Source organism: Cetorhinus maximus, chromosome 11, assembly GCF_964194155.1.
Source record: "Cetorhinus maximus chromosome 11, sCetMax3.hap1.1, whole genome shotgun sequence".
In the NCBI taxonomy this organism is placed as follows: Eukaryota; Metazoa; Chordata; class Chondrichthyes; order Lamniformes; family Cetorhinidae; genus Cetorhinus; species Cetorhinus maximus.
The window spans coordinates 6,491,110-6,508,537 of NC_135889.1; the positions used below are offsets into that span (position 1 = coordinate 6,491,110).

Below are 17,428 nucleotides of genomic sequence, written 5' to 3' on the forward strand. Positions count from 1 at the left end.
TAAAAATTGCTGTACAAATATAAGTACTACCAAATCATAATTGCACCCCGCACTGTTGTCCATTTGTTTCCATTAGCTCCCGAATATGAGTGATGATTTGATGCTTTAGCAGGAACTTTCCCAGAATGGCAACAAAGAACCTGTTGTAAACCTCACCTATTGTCCAGGAAATAGAACCCTGAGCCTGATCGCTACTCAGGGATCGCTGCTGGATCATATGTGGTTGCTGAGTGATGACCAGTTCCAACTGGCCTATGATTCTACTTGGAATCAGATAACCTGGCTGCGGTCAATATACCCTACCTCAGGAAGAACGATGTGGGAATAAATCCTTTCTCTATCCATATCAGGTTTGACATGTGATGGGGGAGTATGAGCATTTGTTGTGTGTAGTTTCTCTTCAGTTGCTTTCTCTTGGATACTCATTCTGTGTTTTTATTTTCCCTAGGCATCCAGGCAAGCATCTGGAATCCCAGGGATGGCGCCCACGGAGGAGAAGTAAGTCAGCCTTTACTCTGTCAGCCTGAAGATTTGCTAATAAGAATAAAGGAAAGACATTTATATAGCATCTTTCATGACCTCAGAGTGCCCCAAAGCTCTTTACAGCCAGTGAAAGTATGTTACAGTGTAGGAAATAGGGCAGCTAATTTGTGCACAGCAAGATTCCACAAACTGCAATGAGATAATGACCAGATAGTCTGTATTGATGTTCATTGAGGGATAAATATTGACTAGACCACCAGGGAGAACTCACTCTCTTTCTGAGAATTGGTACCATGGGATCTTTTACATCTGACTTTTTTTTCCATTCAGGGTGTGGGCTTCACTGTCTGGGCCAGCATTTATTGCTCATCCCTAAAAGCCACCTTGAACTGCTGCATACTGGTGTAGATACACACACAGTGTAGGAAGGGAGTTCTAGGATTTGGACCCAACGACTGCAAAGGAACAAGTGATATAGTTCTACGTCGGGATGGTAGGCGGCTGGGAGGGGAACTTGCAGGCTGTGGTGTTCCCATGTATCTGCTGCCCTTGTCCGTCCAGATGATGGAGGCCATGGGTTTGCGAGATGCTGTCAGAAGCCTTGTCAAGTTGCTGCAGTGCATCTTGTAGCTGGTACGCATTGCAGCCACTCTGTGCCAATGGTGGAGGGACTGAATGTTGAAGGTGGTCAATGGGACGCCAATCAAGCGGGGCTGCTTTGTCCTGGATGGTGTCAAGCTTCTTGAGTGTTGTTGGAGCTGCACTCATCCAGGCAAGTGGGGAGTATTCCATCACACTCCTGACTTGTGAATTGTAGATGATGGACAGGCTTTGGGGAGTCCGAAGGTGGCTCACTTGCTGCATATTTCCCAGCCTCTGACCTGCTTATATAGTCACTATATACGGTTGGTCCAGTTATGTTTCTGGTGAATGGTGCCCACCCCACCTCCACCGCCCCCCCACCGCCCTGGGCCTGTCGCCCCCGAGCCTGTCCCACCCCCCAACCCGGTCCGGTCACACCCCCACCCCCACCACTTCCCCTGCCCCGTCGGCCCTCACTCCCTGCTCTGTCTCCTCATTTTTCCTGCTGCGACTTTAACGGCAACTATCTATCTTTATTCCGCAGGGATGGAAATCTCCCCGATATTGTGAGCACAGGGAGCCTTCATCAGTTCCTAGCCAATCTCCATGAAAAATATGGATCACTTGCATCCTTCTGGTTCGGGCAACGCCTGGTGGTCAGTTTGGGCTCCGTAGACCTCCTGAAGGAGCACATCAATCCAAACCGTACCTGTAAGTGCTGCGAATGTTTTATACACCGTCGGGACAGACCATCAGGAGATAGCCACCTCCTGACTGGATATCAGGGAACCTGTCAACACTTTGAAACCGTTTAGCAATTGAGTGATGGATACCCAGGACCCGGTTACAGGGCGAATCTAATGGAGAGGGTTGGCGGGTTTATATTTTGAATAACAGATATCCAGCAGTGAGTTGTAGGGTTTGAGAGATTGATATAAACATACACGGCCCCCTTACATTTTCCATTAAGAGTCACTGCAGAGCGTATGGGATCATTACCTAACCCAGGGTCACTGAAGTAAATTACAATGGCCCGACTGCTCTCCTGGGAGTTAGCTCTCGTTACAGATCAGGGCTCAAACCAAGTTTTAATCCTATACCGGTCTCTGAACAACCAATGGAAAAGTCAGGTTAACCCAGCTAATATTTTTTTATTTTACAAATTTCTCATCCCTCCTGTCTAGCTGATCCGTTTGAGACAATGCTGAAATCCTTACTGGGATATCAGTCTGGCTTTGGAGGCAATGCTGCTGAGAGTCATGTGAGGAAGAAAGTTTATGAGACCGGAGTGAACAAAGCCATCCGAAGCAACTTCGCTGTCATACAGAAGGTAACCAGATTCGTGCTGTGTTCAAACTGTCCTCCTCACCTTTTTCATGTTCTGCCAATCTCTCTTATCTTGTTTAAATGTCTTTCCAATTTTCTCCTTCCTTGAAGAGGTTGGCCGTCACTGGTTAATGTTCTGTTACAAGAAACTGCATCTCCTCGCCCTTCTTGCTCTGTCTGCAGCCTTTGACACCGTTGACCACACCATGCTTATCCAATGCCTCTCCACTGTCGTCCATCTGGGTGGGACTGCCCTTGCTTGGCTCCATTCTTATATATCGAACTGTAGCCAGAGTATCACTTGCAGTGGCTTCTCTCCCTGCTCCTGCACATAAATCCAGTGTCCCCCAAGGATCCATCATTGGTCCCTCCCTATTTCTCATCCACACGGCCTCTCATCCGCTGCCCCTCAATGACATCATCTGAAAACACGGCTTTAGTTTTCACATGGACACTGACGACATCCAGCTCTACCTCACCACCACCTCTCTTGACATCTCCACTGTTGCTAACTTAGCAGATTGCTTACCCGACGCCCAGTACTAGATGGGCTGAAATTTCTTCCAACTAAACATTGGAAGGACTGAAGCTATTGCCTTCGATCCCTGCTACAAGCTCTGTTCTCTAGCCACTGACTCCATCCCTCTCCCTGGAAACTATCTGAAGCTGAACCAATCTGTTCACAATCTTGGTGCCATATTTGACTCCAGGATGAGTTCCTGACCACATATTTGTGTCATCAGTAAGATCGTCTATTTCCACTTCCATAATGTTTCCCAACTCCATCCCTGCCTCAGCTCATCTGCTGAAACCCTTGCCCATGTCTTGTTACCTCAAGACTTGACTATTCAAATACACTCCTGGCTGGCCCCCCACATTCTAACCTCTGTAAACTTGAGCTGCAGCCACCGTTCTATCTCTTGTACCAAGTCCCCTTCACCCAGCGACCCTGTGCTCGCTGACGTACATCAGCTTCTATTCAAGCAACACCATCATTTTAAAATCCTCATTCTTGTTTTCAAATCTGTCCATGGCTTCCCTATCACTGTAATATCCTGCAACCCAACAATCCTCCAAGATGTCTGCACTTCTCTAATTCCGGCCTTTCATGTATTCCCTATTATAATCGCTCCACCATGGGTAGCCGTGGCTTCAGTTTCCTGGACCCTAAGCTCTGGAATTCCCTCCCTACACCTCTCCGTCTCTCTACCTCACTTTCCTCCTTTGAGGCACTCCTTAAAACCTACCTCTTTGACCAAGCCTTTGGCCATCTTCCCTTATATCACCTTAAGTGGCTCAGTGTCAAATTTTGCTTGAGAACGCTCCTCTGATTGGCTAACCAACAGAAAGCAGAGAGTCGGGATAAATGGGTTTTTTTACTGGATGGCAAGCTGTAACTAGAGTGGGGTGCCACAGAGTTCAGTCCTTGGGCCCCAACTATTTACAATCTTTATTAATGACTTGGATTCAGGGATAGAAGGTACTACAGCTAAATTTGCAGATGACACCAAAAAAGGTGGGAAAGTAAGTTGCAATGAGGAAATAAGAAATTTACAAATGGATATGGACAGGTTAGGTGAATAGGCCAAAATTTGGCAGATGGAGTTTAACGTGGATAAGAGTGAGGTTATCCATTTTGGTCGGAAGAATAAAAAGGCGACATATTATTTAAATGGAGAGAAACTTCAGAATGCTTCAGTGCAGAGGGATCTGGGTGTCCTCATGCATGAATCGCTGAAAGCTAGTATGCAGGTACAGCAGCTAATAAGGAAGGCAGGTGGAATTTTGGCACTTATTGCTAAAGGAATAGAGTACAAAAATAGGGAAGTGTTGTTGCAACTGTATAAGGCATTGGTGAGACCGCACCTGGAGTACTGTGCACAGTTTTGGTCCCCTTACTTGAGGAAGGATGTAGTTGCATTGGAGGCGGTTCAGAGGAGGTTCACTAGATTGATTCCAGAGATGCGGGGCTTGTCTTATGAGGAGAGATTGAGCAGTTTGGGCCTATACTCGCTAGAGTTCAGAAGGATGAGAGGAGATCTAATTGAGGTATATAAGATGCTAAAGGGGATAGACAAAGTAGACGTGGAGTGGATGTTTCCCCTTGTGGGGCATTCTAGAACGAGGGGCCATGGTTTTAGGCTAAGGGGTGGTAGATTTAAATCAGAGATGAGGAGGAATTACTTTTCTCAAAGGGTCGTGAACCTGTGGAATTCACTACCTCAGAGTGCAGTGGATGCTGGGACGCTGTATAGATTTAAGGAGCAGATAGACAGATTTTTAATTAGTAACAGGTTGAAAGGTTATAGGGAGAGGGCGGGAAATTGGAGTTGAGGCCGAAATGAGATCAGCCATGATCGTATTGAATGATGGGACAGGCCCGAGGGGCTGAATTGCCTACTCCTGCTTCTAGTTCTTATGTACTAATGTTCTCTGAAGCACCCTGGGACATTTTATTACGTTAAAGGCACCAAATAAATACAAGTTTTGTTCTTGTATAGCACCTTTAACATAGAAAACATTGTAGGGCTGGAGGACGTTACAGTGATAGGGAAAGGCAAAGCTAAAAAGGGTTTTGACCAAGAGAATTTTTAACCTGAGATGTTGTTGAAACAGGAGACATCAGCAAACATGGGGTGAGGGTGAACAGAACTCTGTGTGAGTTGCAATATGGGCAGCAGAGTGTTGGATGAGCTGAATTTTAGGAAGAGTGAAAGATGGGAGAATGGCCAGGAAGGCATTGGAATACAAAAGCATGGATGAGATTTTCAGCAGTAGATTGGTGAAGCAGGAGTGGAGATTGGCAGTATTACAAAGGTGGGAGTAAGCAGTCTTGGTAATGGAGACGATGTGTGCTCAGAAGCTCACCTCAGGCTCGAGCATGGCACTAAGGATGCAAACAGTCTGGTTCAGCCTCAGACAGTGCTTCGGAAGATGGATGTAGTTGCTCATCGGGGAATAGAATCTGTGACAGGAGCCAATGACAGTGGCTTCAACCTTCCCAATATTTAATTGATGGACATTTCTGCTCATCTGAAACTAGCCCCAGAGTCTCTGAAAGACCCACCCCAAACATCTGAAAACACCTGACCCTCAGAAACCCCTCTGGACCCACCCCAACCTTCAGAAACCTCTCTTGTCCCCCCACCCCGACCCTCTGGAGCTCCCCACCATTTGAAAGTTTGGAAGCTGACCTTTATTTCCTCCTCTATTGAGCGCCAGCTTGGGGGGCCTCATCTGCACCAGAAGGACCTGGGCTTAAATCCCACCATAAGCCATGAGGCCATTATCTAGACTGACTCTTCAATACAGATCTTGAGTGAGTGCTGCACTGTCAGAGATGCCTTTCTTCAGATGAGAAGTTAAACGTTTTTTCTGTGATTGTTGTAATATTTGATCTTTGCCACTCTGGGGCTGTAAGTAGCTGTAGCACTGTGCAGTGTCTAGCAGCAATAATTTCACAGCATGGCTTCTGTTCATACTTTGGTAGAATAAATGATTTCACACTGGACTCTGGAAAGGCACTGCACTGTACTGCCCCTGGTGTACAGCTTAGGGACTGCAGTTAGAGCATGTGGTCGGAAGCCCATCAAACACAACACCAGTGCTATGAACTATCTGGTTCAGCTTTAGACAGCTCCCAAAGAGAGGGATGGAAACAGTGGTTGCGGAATGAAGTTCGTGGTGGGATCCAAAGAAAATGGCAGTCTGGGGTTCCACACGATAGGAAGGGAAGGATGTTGAAGCAATAGAGGGTACAGCATAGATGGACTATGATGTTGGCTGATATAAGGGAAAGATCTGAAAAAAAAAACAGGGATTCTACTGTGAGAACAGGGGGTGATTGCAGAGTAATTTTATAGAGGCCTTCAAAATTATGAAGGGGTGGGACAGCTTAAACCTCCACTTTGCCCAGCACCGATGCATTATGACTAGAATGTGCACTGTCTGCAGGAAGCACTGCAGCAGCTCACCAAGGCCTCTTTGACAGCACCTCTAGCACTTAGATGGACAAGGGCAGCAGGTGCATGGGTTCACCGTCACCTCCAAGTTCCCCGCCAATTGACAGAGTGTGACAGCGTACATCTCCGTCCCTTCATTGTCACTTCATTGAGTAAAGACCCTGAAATTATCAAAGCAACAGCATTCTGCGAGCACCTTCACGAGCAGCAGTTCAAGGAGGTGGCTCACCATCAACACCTTCTCCAGGCAGCAGGGTAATAACAATGCTGGCCTTGCCAGTGACGCCCACATCCCAGGAATCAATTTCTAAAAGCTGAAACATGTATACCGCTTCCGATCACTAAATGATCCAGAACAAGGAGAAATAGATGCAAGATTAAACCTAGGAGATTTAGGACAGAGAGTAGGAAGAAACCCTTTTACACAAAGGGTTATGAGGCTGTGGAATTCACCACTAGAGTAAACAATTAAGAATAACCTGCCCTTGCCTGGAACTGTAATCGGAGAAGCACCCAAAATGGAATAAAACCAGAAAGTGCTGGACAAACTCAGCAGGCCTGGCAGCATCTGTGCAGAAAGAGTTAACGTTTCGAATCCAATATGACTTCTTCAGAACCGAAGAGAGGTAGAAATGTGATGGGTTTTATTACAGAATCGCTGTTGAAAAAGGTGGGGAGGCAGGTGAAGCAATAAGAGGTCAGGGATAGGTTAGAGGGTGGGGGAGATTGAATGTCAAAGATGTCGTAGAACACAAAGCAAAGAGAGTGGTAATAGTAGTATTGAAGACACAAAGGACTGTTCCAGAGTAGGAGAATAAAGGTCAGTAATGTCCGAAAGCAAAATAGCAGAATGTGTTCATAGCAGAATATAGGTCAGCGCTGCTCGAAAGCAAAATATGAAAACAAGATACAGGCTGGCACTTGGCAGAAAAAATTCAAAATGGAGGAGAGAGTTCATGATCTGAAGTTGTTGAGCTCAATGTTGAATGCAGAAGGCTGTAAAATGCCTAATCGGAAGATGAGTTGCTGTTCCTCCAGGTAGCGTTGGGCTTCACTGGAACATTGTAGCAGGTGAAATGCGAGCATGAGAGCAAGATGGTGAATTTAACTGGCAAGCGACAGGAAGGTCGGGGTCATGCTTGCGGACTGAGCGAAGGTGTTTGCAAAGTGGTCATCCAGTGTGTGTTTGGTCTCCATTATGTAGAGGAGATTGCACCTGTAATGGTTCTTTTTCCCACTCCTGTAGCGTTACCTCTAGTGTCCAGGATCTATCCTTGATCCCATTCTGTTTCTCGTTTACATGCTGCCCCTCAGCAACATCATCTAAAAGCCCAACATCAGGTTCCACATGTATGCTGATGACCCTCAGCTCTACTTCATCGTCTGTTCTCTTAAACAGTGCACTGTTTCTGATCTGTTGCCCTGCTTGGCTGACATCCTGTAGTGGCTGAGCAGAAATTTCTTCCAGCGGAATGTTTGGAAGACTGAAGTCATTTTCTTTGGATCCCACCACTGTTCCTATCCCTCCCTTTGGGAGCTGTCTGAAGCTGAACCAGACAGTTCATAGCATTGGTGTTGTGTTTGATGAGCTTCCGACCGCATACCCACTCCATCATCAGGACCGCCTGCTTCCCCTCCCATGACATCACCTGTCTTCATCCCTGCCTCAGCTGTTCTGCCACTCAATCCCTCATCTATGCCTGTGTTGCCTCTAGACATGACTCTTGCAAAGCTCTCCTGGTCGGCCTCCCACCTTCCAACCTATGCTCGTCCAAAATTCTGCTGTCTGTACCTTAACTTGCACCTAGTCTCATTCACCCATCACCCCTGTGTATGCTGACCTATGTTGGCTCCTGGTCTGACAGCACTTCCATTTTTAAATACTCATCTTTGTTTTCAAATCCCTATTGTTCTCACCCACCTCGTAACCTCTTTTGGTATTTATTTTGCAGGTCTCTGGGGGGGCGTCAACAGGCAAATTGACAGTCTTGTAACCTCCAGGCCTTCAAAATCTCTGCACTCCTCCAATTCTGGCATCTTGTGCATCGCTGATTTGAAACGCTCCACTGTTGGCATCTGTGCCTTCAGCCTGTTTATACCCACTCCCCACCAGGTGAATTCCTGCTCTGGAATTCCCTCCCTAAATCCCTACACCTCTCTCTCTCTCTCTCTCTCCCTCTCTGCCCCCCCTAAGATTCTCCTTGAAACCTACCTCTTTAACCAAGCTTTTGAGAACCTGTCTCCTTGTGTGGCTTGGTGTCAATGTTTTCTTTTCATGCTTCAAATTAAGCAGCTTGGGACATTTTGCTACGTTAGAAATACGATATAAATGAGAGTTGTTGTTGTCGGTTAGATAGGTGGCTTAAGGAAAATCAAATATTGGGATATGGGAGCAGGGTGGGCAATGAGACTGTTTGGTTCCAACAGCCATTTTGTAAAAGAGAAGTGTTACTCAAAAAGTTGGCAAAGCTATACACACTCCCCCCCCCACCCCCACCCCCACCAGGTGAAGTACTGGTAGAACCTAATACAGTTCAGACTGTCCATTTTCCTGTGGATCCTCAGAGACCACCTCCTGACTGCATTTTTAGGAGGTGGAATAAATACCAAAAGAGCATCACAGAAACATGTGAACAAAGACCCCCCCCCTTGCGGCAATTCAGCAGTTCTGCACCCTGTACTGGAACTGAAACAGTACCTTCAGCCCCACAGCTTCCGATTAACCAGTTGAAGCACGAAACCAGGAGGAAACCAACTTTCCATCGATGTATTTCCTCTTACACCCCATGCCTGACTTCTTGTAACAAGCCTCCTGTGAGGCGTTTTGTTGAATGCCTTTTGAAAATCCATACACATCCAAAACGACTTCATCCCCTTAATCTATCCAGTTGGTCACTCTTCCAAGAAATGTTTATTAAACCTGTCAAGCACACTTTGCCTTTATTTGATCCGATTTTGCTGCTCTTGTTTAACCCTGCATTTTCTAAATGGGCACCAATTTTATCTTGAGCCAAGGATTGTAAGGATTTGTCCGCAACTGATGTTAGACTCTCTGGTTATCCAGCCTGTAGTTACTAGGTTTATCCTGGTCTCCCTCCTTAATCAAGAGTCTTGCACCAACTACTCCCCAGCCCCACGGCACAATTTGTATATTGAAAGCGAACTGAAAAACTTGTGGCCAAACACTTTTGTTTCCACTTTTGTTTGCTTCAGCAGAACACCACTTAATGGCTCCCCACACTGCACCTGACAGCTGTGCAGTAACCTGCACCGGACTGTTCCTTTTGAAAATAGCAGCATATCCTGTGGGTGTTGGAAGACTGACACCATCGAGGAGCGCTAGTTACACACACAATGCACCCCCACCTGACCTCGTCTCTACAGGCGATTGAAAATCAAGCCCTGTAATCCTAAAGCTTTTGTTGAATGTTACTCATCCAAACTTTATCACACGACCCCCTTTCACGGTTCAATTTGGTATTGATCTTTCATAGAATTCCTTAGACGCATCCCATTCTATACTTAGGTTGTAATTTACCTGGTTCCCCGGTGCTGTTCTCTTGTTCTGCCTGCCAGCAGAGCTGGTATCTGAGAGTAGGACAGGCTGTGTGTGGGTGACGGAGGAGCTGGTGTTGAAGAGTAACCGAGGAACTGTGACTTGTTGGCGTTTGCTGTCTCACCGTGGGGAAATCTGAAACCTCCCCACAACACGTTGAATCAGAAGACAACTGAGAACTTGAGCATGCGACCCTGCACTTTGACAAGTGACAACTTTTCCCCTGCAGGATTGGAATGAATACACTGATGAGCATAATGAATGGAGAGGTTCACTGCTTACGCTGTTCACAATCTGACAGAATTCTATTCTGTGCTGAATAAGGACAGGCTTCATTTGTAATTCCCTGCAGCTTATGGCAGATTTGACACTGAAATTTGGTCGTTCCCCCTGCCATCTCTCCTGAAGCTCCTAGAGAGTCACTCTAAAGCCAGTGTTACCTCTTCCAAGCAGCAGTTGCTGATGATTTAGCCAAGACAGTGAGTGCTGGCTGAGGATTGATTCCAGTGCAGCTACTGTAGATTTCAGTCCCTATAGTTTCCAACCCTTTGCTGTGTTAATTCCAATGAAGCATTGCTAACTGTACAGCCCTGATTGAAGCGTGCCAAGTGAATAGCCAACACGGGAGCCAAATGCATCTCCTCCTAAACTGTGAGAATCAATTACAATACTGTATACATCAACTGTTTTAGTCAAGTTAGTGCTTATTTAACAATATTGTTTCTGGCTTTCAATGTAAGCGTCAACTATGCAAGAGGGTAGATACAGAGTAAAGCTCCCTTTGCACTTGCCCTTCAAACAATCTGACAGCAGCTACAGTGCAGGTTAGATACAAGATACAGCTCCTTCTACATTGACCCATCATACACTCCCAGATCAGGCACAGCACAGGTTTGATAAAGAGTAAGGCTTCCCGGTGCACTATCCCATCAAACACTCCCAGAGCAGTTACAGCACGGGCAGCATAAAATGACCTTTGCACTGCCCTATCAGTGTACCTGCTGAAAATCTGACGTTTTTCCACATTGAGTTAGGTCTTACGAGCCACGATCTCTAAGAGCAGAGTTGTGCTTCCAGTGGTTAAACCACCAATTTGATTCTTCTTGATCTTTTCCTTTCTCCTTTTCCTCAGCTAGCGGATGAGCTGGTCACTAAGTGGCTGTCGTATCCTGAAGCTCAGCACGTCCCCCTGTGCCAGCACATGCTGGGCTTTGCCATGAAGTCTGTCACTCAGGTGGCCATGGGCCAACGCTTTGAAAATGACCAAGAAGTAATCCACTTCCGAAAGAACCATGAATCGGTGAGTGGGTTCAAGTGGAGTACAGGGTTGAGCGATCGCACCCGGTTTTAGGGAGAAAGTAATTTTCAACTTGCTGTTCTCACCCTGCAAATTAACTATGTGCACAGCCTCCTTTGACTGAAATGGAGCTGCTACAGAGGAAGGAGCTCTATCCCTGGGTATCAGTCTGCCTCGAACAGACCTGGAATGTTGCTAGTTTGGGCGCTGCTTTGTATACCATGTGATGCTGTCCCAGGAGCCTTCGCTTAGTTATGGTCTTTTAACCTATGCTAGTTTGAAGCCCTGCTACCCCAGCTTGAATGAATTAGGAGTCTAGTTAGGTCAAGCAGATCAGTGAGATCACTTCAGTGATGCAGGAGGCGGCTGGGATATCTGCGTTTCTAAGCATCCCTAGGGAGGGGTTTCCCTCGCTTTAATGTAAGAGTTTTCATGCTTTTGTGTTTGAGTCCTTTAGTAACTATCACAGGGGTCCTGTTGCACAGTGGGTAGTGTCCCTGCCTCTGAGCCAGAAGCACCAGGTTCAAGTCCCACTCCAGGACCTGATGGTCAAGGAATGTGCATTCATAACGTGGCCAAACTGGTTGCCAGTCAAACTGCAATTCCTTCCAACACACGCCAAAAGCAGGCAGTAAGAGTGGGAGAGATTCCTGGTCAGCCATGTGTCGGAAAGAAATTGGAACCTTTACCACCCCTGTCCATAGCCATAACATGCATGTAAAAGTGTATGTTGCCATAGCAACTCGGCCTCCTTCGGGAGCTGTTAGCTGGATGGCCTGTTGCCAACAGCAATGGGTTCAATCCCCTTTCTGGATGGGGTGGATTCGGGACCTGCCTCCTTTGCCCTATCTTGGTGGAGACCGTGGCGCTGTGACTTGTTCCTTCGGGCAGTGAAATCAAGAAGATGAAGTAACTATCACACGCTGTAAGGAACCCCTCCAAACATCAACACACTCCAGGGAGTTGGTGCAATCTCAGGAACCCCCTGCCAATATCAGTACGCTCTCCAAGACATCCTGAAGATATCAGCACACTTTTAGGGAATGTTGATATTTCCTAGTATTCTGAGAGGTGTGCCATTGACTCTGGTATTCTGAGATCGGACCCTTTGCCCCAGACCCAGCTAAGAGTCCCACGCTCAGGGTTGCAAGCCATGGCCAACAGCGGAACCAGCAAATTTTCATGGTATTGATAGAAGAGCTAGAACCTCAAAGGACAACAGCTGGTATTCTGAGATGTGTACCAGTTCCCCTGGTATTCTGAGATGTGTACCAGTTCCCCTAGTATTCTGAGATGTGTACCAGTTCCCCTGGTATTCTGAAATGTGTACCAGTTCCCCTGGTATTCTGAAATGTGTACCATTATCCCTGGTATTCTGAGATGCGTACCAGTTCCCCTGGTATTCTGAAATGTGTACCATTATCCCTGGTATTCTGAGATGCATACCAGTTCCCCTGGTATTCTGAAATGTATACTATTATCCCTAGTATTCTGAAATGTGTACCAATATCCCTAGTATTCTGAGATGTGCACCAGTTCCCCAGGTATTCTGAGATGTGCACCAGTTCCCCAGGTATTCTGAGATGTGCACCAGTTCCCCTGGTATTCTGAGATGTGCACCAGTTCCCCTGGTATTCTGAGATGCGTACCAGTTCCCCTGGTATTCTGAAATGTGTACCATTATCCCTGGTATTCTGAGATGCATACCAGTTCCCCTGGTATTCTGAAATGTATACTATTATCCCTAGTATTCTGAAATGTGTACCATTATCCCTAGTATTCTGAGATGTGCACCAGTTCCCCAGGTATTCTGAGATGTGCACCAGTTCCCCTGGTATTCTGAGATGTGCACCAGTTCCCCAGGTATTCTGAGATGTGCACCAGTTCCCCTGGTATTCTGAGATGTGCACCAGTTCCCCTGGTATTCTGAGATGTGTACCAGTTCCCCTGGTACTCTGGGATGTGCACCAGTTCCCCTGGTATTCTGAGATGTGCACCAGTTCCCCTGGTGTTCTGAGATGCATACCAGTTCCCCTGGTATTCTGAGATGTGTACCAGTTCCCCTGGTATTCTGAGATGTGTACCAGTTCCCCAGGTATTCTGAGATGTGCACCAGTTCCCCAGGTATTCTGAGATGTGCACCAGTTCCCCAGGTATTCTGAGATGTGCACCAGTTCCCCAGGTATTCTGAGATGTGCACCAGTTCCCCTGGTATTCTGAGATGTGTACCAGTTCCCCAAGTATTCTGAGATGTGTACCAGTTCCCCTGGTATTCTGAAATGTGTACCATTATCCCTGGTATTCTGAGATGTGTACCAGTTCCCCTGGTATTCTGAAATGTGTACCAGTTCCCCAGGTATTCTGAAATGTGTACCATTATCCCTGGTATTCTGAGATGCGTACCAGTTCCCCTGGTATTCTGAAATGTGTACCATTATCCCTGGTATTCTGAGATGTGTACCAGTTCCCCTGGTATTCTGAGATGTGTACCAGTTCCCCTGGTATTCTGAGATGTGTACCAGTTCCCCTGGTATTCTGAGATGAACCAGCAGGGGATCATTCGGCAAGAGGATTTGTGTTTCCTTTAAGCACACATGAGGAAGGCAATGGGAAACTACCTCATCACCCTTTCCCCAGTCATATGGCTCATTGGAATTGAAAATGAAGCTTCTTACAAGGAACTGAAGGGGAAAGCCCTAGACCACGAGGCGTGAGAAATGAGCAGATCACCTGCCCTGTGACAGATCACCATTGCAGTACCAGTTCCCCTGGTACTCTGAGACGCGTACCAGCTCCCCTGGTACTCTGAGATGCGTACCAGTTCCCCTGGTACTCTGAGATGTGTACCATTACCCGAGCTTTTCTGAGCTGTGTACAGTCATCCTGGTATTCTGAGTTGTGCACCAGTTCTGCTCATATTCTGAGACCTGTCTTATGTTTGCTTTCAGATTTGGTCAGAGATTGGAAAAGGATTTTTGGATGGATCTCTTGACAAAAGCTCCCCCAGGAAACAGCATTACGAAGAGGGTAACTTAGTATTGTCACAGGCTTGTGGTGGTGTTTTTTAATGGAAAGCTGTAGAAGTGGTCAGAGCACTTCCAAGAACAGGTCCCAGCTTTGATCGCTGGTGTGCGTGTGGCGGAGTGTGACTGTGCTCGTGTGTGTGTATACGCTCACGTGCATGCTCAGTCGTTAGAGCAGTACAAATTCAGTTAATTAAACAAATCTGGAATAAACCCAGTACCAGTAAAGGTGACAGTGAAACTACCGGATTTCCGTGAAAACCCGTCTGGTTTGCGAGTGTTCCTTAGGACAGGAAATCTCTTTTTTCACCCGGTCTAGTTACACGTGACTCCAGACCATCAGCGATGTGGTTGATTCTTAACTACCCTCTGAAATGGACTAGCAAGCTCCTCAGCTGTTAAGAAGGGGGCTCACACCACCACCACCACCACCACCACCACCCCCACCCCCCCCCCACCCTAAGGCAAGCCTCTCCTTCCTTCCTTAGGTAAGGAGACCAGCACTCTACACCATACTCCAGGTGTGGCCTCACCAAGATCTTATATAATTGCTGTAAGACCTCTTTCCTTTTGGACTCCAATCCCTTTATAATAAAGGCAGACTTGCCTTATTGCTTTCTGCACCTACGTGCCAACTTTCTGTGACTTGTGTGCAAGGATGCCAAGGTCCTTTGTGCTTAAACTCAGTACACAGTGGGAAAGCTTACTGGGTCCAATTTGTGCAAACCTTTCATAACTTTAAATACCTGTCCCCTATCCACTCTCGGTATTCTCTTTTCAAGAGTGAAAGGACCCAGGATAGTTAATCTTACTCAGATGTCATTCCCTCAAATTCTGGGATTAACTGTGTCATCCTTTCTCTGTACCCCGCTTGAATAACTAAATATCAGCCATGGGAGAAACAACTACAGAAGGGCAACATAACCTGGAATTCAGAAATACTAAGGATCAGCAGCATGGTTTGGAATTTTAAAAGGATCAATTGAAAGAACAAATGGAACTTGCATCCTTCATGACCTCAAGACATAACCAAAGTACTTCCCAGCCATTTTAACCACTGTTGCAGGGAAACGAATTAAGGGAATTAATTGGGAGGGGGGGGTTTTGTTCAACGTTTCAATAGAGCACAAATAGATTTTCTTTAATCCGTGGCAATTATTCGGGAACAATGCATTGAGTTGGACAAAATTTATAAGTCGGTAGGACAATGAGTGATGAAATTCAACGCAGGCAAGAACGTAGGGAGGAAAACTGGGCAGCACACGTCTTCCGTAGACGCTATTGAAATAGCCAAGTATGAGGTTGAAAAAGACCTAGGAGTTTTAGCAAACTTGAAGGTCAGCGCGCCCAACCAGTGCAGAACAGCAACTAACAAACCCCAATAGAGTGTTGCACTTCAAGGTCAGAAAGGCATCATCAAACCTTCGTCAGACCTCACCCAGAGCGCACTCTAGTTTTGATTACTAAGGCACAAGAGAGACGTTCAGTCACAGGGAGGCGTAAGGGAGAGAGCCATGAGGCTGCTCCCTGGTACTGTATTCAACTTATGTGGAAAGGCTGGAGAATCCCGGGCTCTTCAACCTGGGTATGAGGCATCTAAGCGGAAGACTTGACAGGAAATGGTGTGGAGAAACGTAAACCTAGAATATTACTTCAGAACATTGCTATAAGTTAAATGGCCTGGATAGGGCAAAGCGACACAAGTTCAAAGGAAAATTTTGAATGGATATCAAAAAATGTTTCTTCGTGCATTGAGTGATCAACACATGAAATGGAATCTGAATGGATAAGTCAGAGATGGAAACCCTTTAATCATTTGAAAACAAGTTGGATCCTACGATAGGACAGGACTGTAGGCTCCAGATGGATGAACCAAGATGGTGTGGTTATGGGGGGAATGTGGGATGGTGGTTGGGGTAGGGCGGGGGGTGGGGGGGTCAGTGTGGAGCGGTGGTTGGTGTGGGGGGGCGAGTGTGGGGTAGTGGTTGGGGTGGGGGGGGAGTGTGGGGCAGTGGGTGGGGGGGGTGGAGTGTGGAGCAGTGTGTGGGGTGGGGGGGTGGAGTGTGGGATGGTGGTTGGGGTGGGGGGGGCGAGCATGGGATGGTGGGTGGGGGGATGTTTGGGGCGGTGGTTGGGGTTGGGGGGGGGAGTGTGGGATGGTGGTTGGGGTGCGGGGGGAGCGTGGGGCGGTGATTGGGGTGGTTGTGGGGGTCGGGGGGAGTGTGGGGCGGTGATTGGGGTGGTTGTGGGGGTCTGGGGGAGTGTGGGGCGGTGATTGGGTTGGTTGTGGGGGTCGGGGGGAGTGTGGGGCGGTGGTTGGGGTGGTTGTGGGGGTCGGGGGGAGTGTGGGGCGGTGGTTGGGGTGGTTGTGGGGGTCGGGGGGAGTGTGGGGCGGTGGTTGGGGTGGTTGTGGGGGTCGGGGGGAGTGTGGGGCGGTGGTTGGGGTGGTTGTGGGGGTCGGGGGGAGTGTGGGGCGGTGGTTGGGGTGGTTGTGGGTGTCGGGGGGAGAGTGTGGGCGGGGGTCAAGGGGAGTGTGGGGCGGTGGTTGGGGTTGGGAGGGGGAGTGTGGGGCGTTGGTCATGAATGGAATGTGGGGTGGTGGTTGTGGGGTGCAGGTTGCTGGTTGCAGAGGGGGTGAAGAGATGGATGGGGGGGTATGGGAGTACGGTGTTGGTTGAGAGGCAGGGGTGGTGTTGAGAAGGGTGGTGAGGCAGGGCGTTTTGATGGAATTGGAATGCATGCCAAAGTAGAATAGCAGAAAAACTGAAACCCCTTTCCGAAAGGCTCAAAACTCAGAAGAGCTGAGAAGGATTTGAGGCCGAAGCTAACGGGTACTTCCTGCTAGCGGTGCCCGGACTGCAATGCGGCATGTTACCAGCAGATGGCACAACTCTGCATCTTCTTGTCTGCTGACCCCATTCCATACAGATTCACGCTTGACCACTGGTGCCTGCATGTCCTATAGATGGGGGCGCAGTGGGTGGGTGGGCGTGGAGCCAGCATTGCTTTCCTGACAGATAACAGTTGCTGAAGGCACCTTATGCTGAACGGCTCTTCAGAAGCACCTCACTAACAGCACGCTACGCTTCACATGGAATAGCTTTAGGGGTAGGCTGGCAAGGTGATCATCAGCCAGCAAAGCCTGATTGACTGTAACCACCACGGTAGCAACAACCAGACTTGGTCCTTGCTGAAAGCA

The 17,428-nt window shown here is 47.6% G+C and overlaps 1 protein-coding gene across 1 annotated transcript in view; it reads left to right on the forward strand.

The window, feature by feature from the left end:
- Positions 1–453: 453 nt before the first annotated feature.
- cyp20a1 (cytochrome P450, family 20, subfamily A, polypeptide 1) overlaps positions 454–17,428 on the forward strand; it is a 29,962-nt gene continuing 12,987 nt past the window's right edge. The window contains exons 1-5 of the mRNA XM_078551433.1: positions 454–498; positions 1,610–1,776; positions 2,250–2,395; positions 11,042–11,209; positions 14,155–14,233. Of these exons, the coding sequence (XP_078407559.1) occupies positions 479–498; positions 1,610–1,776; positions 2,250–2,395; positions 11,042–11,209; positions 14,155–14,233 (580 nt within the window). The 5' untranslated portion in view covers positions 454–478. The remainder of the gene's footprint in view (positions 499–1,609; positions 1,777–2,249; positions 2,396–11,041; positions 11,210–14,154; positions 14,234–17,428) is intronic.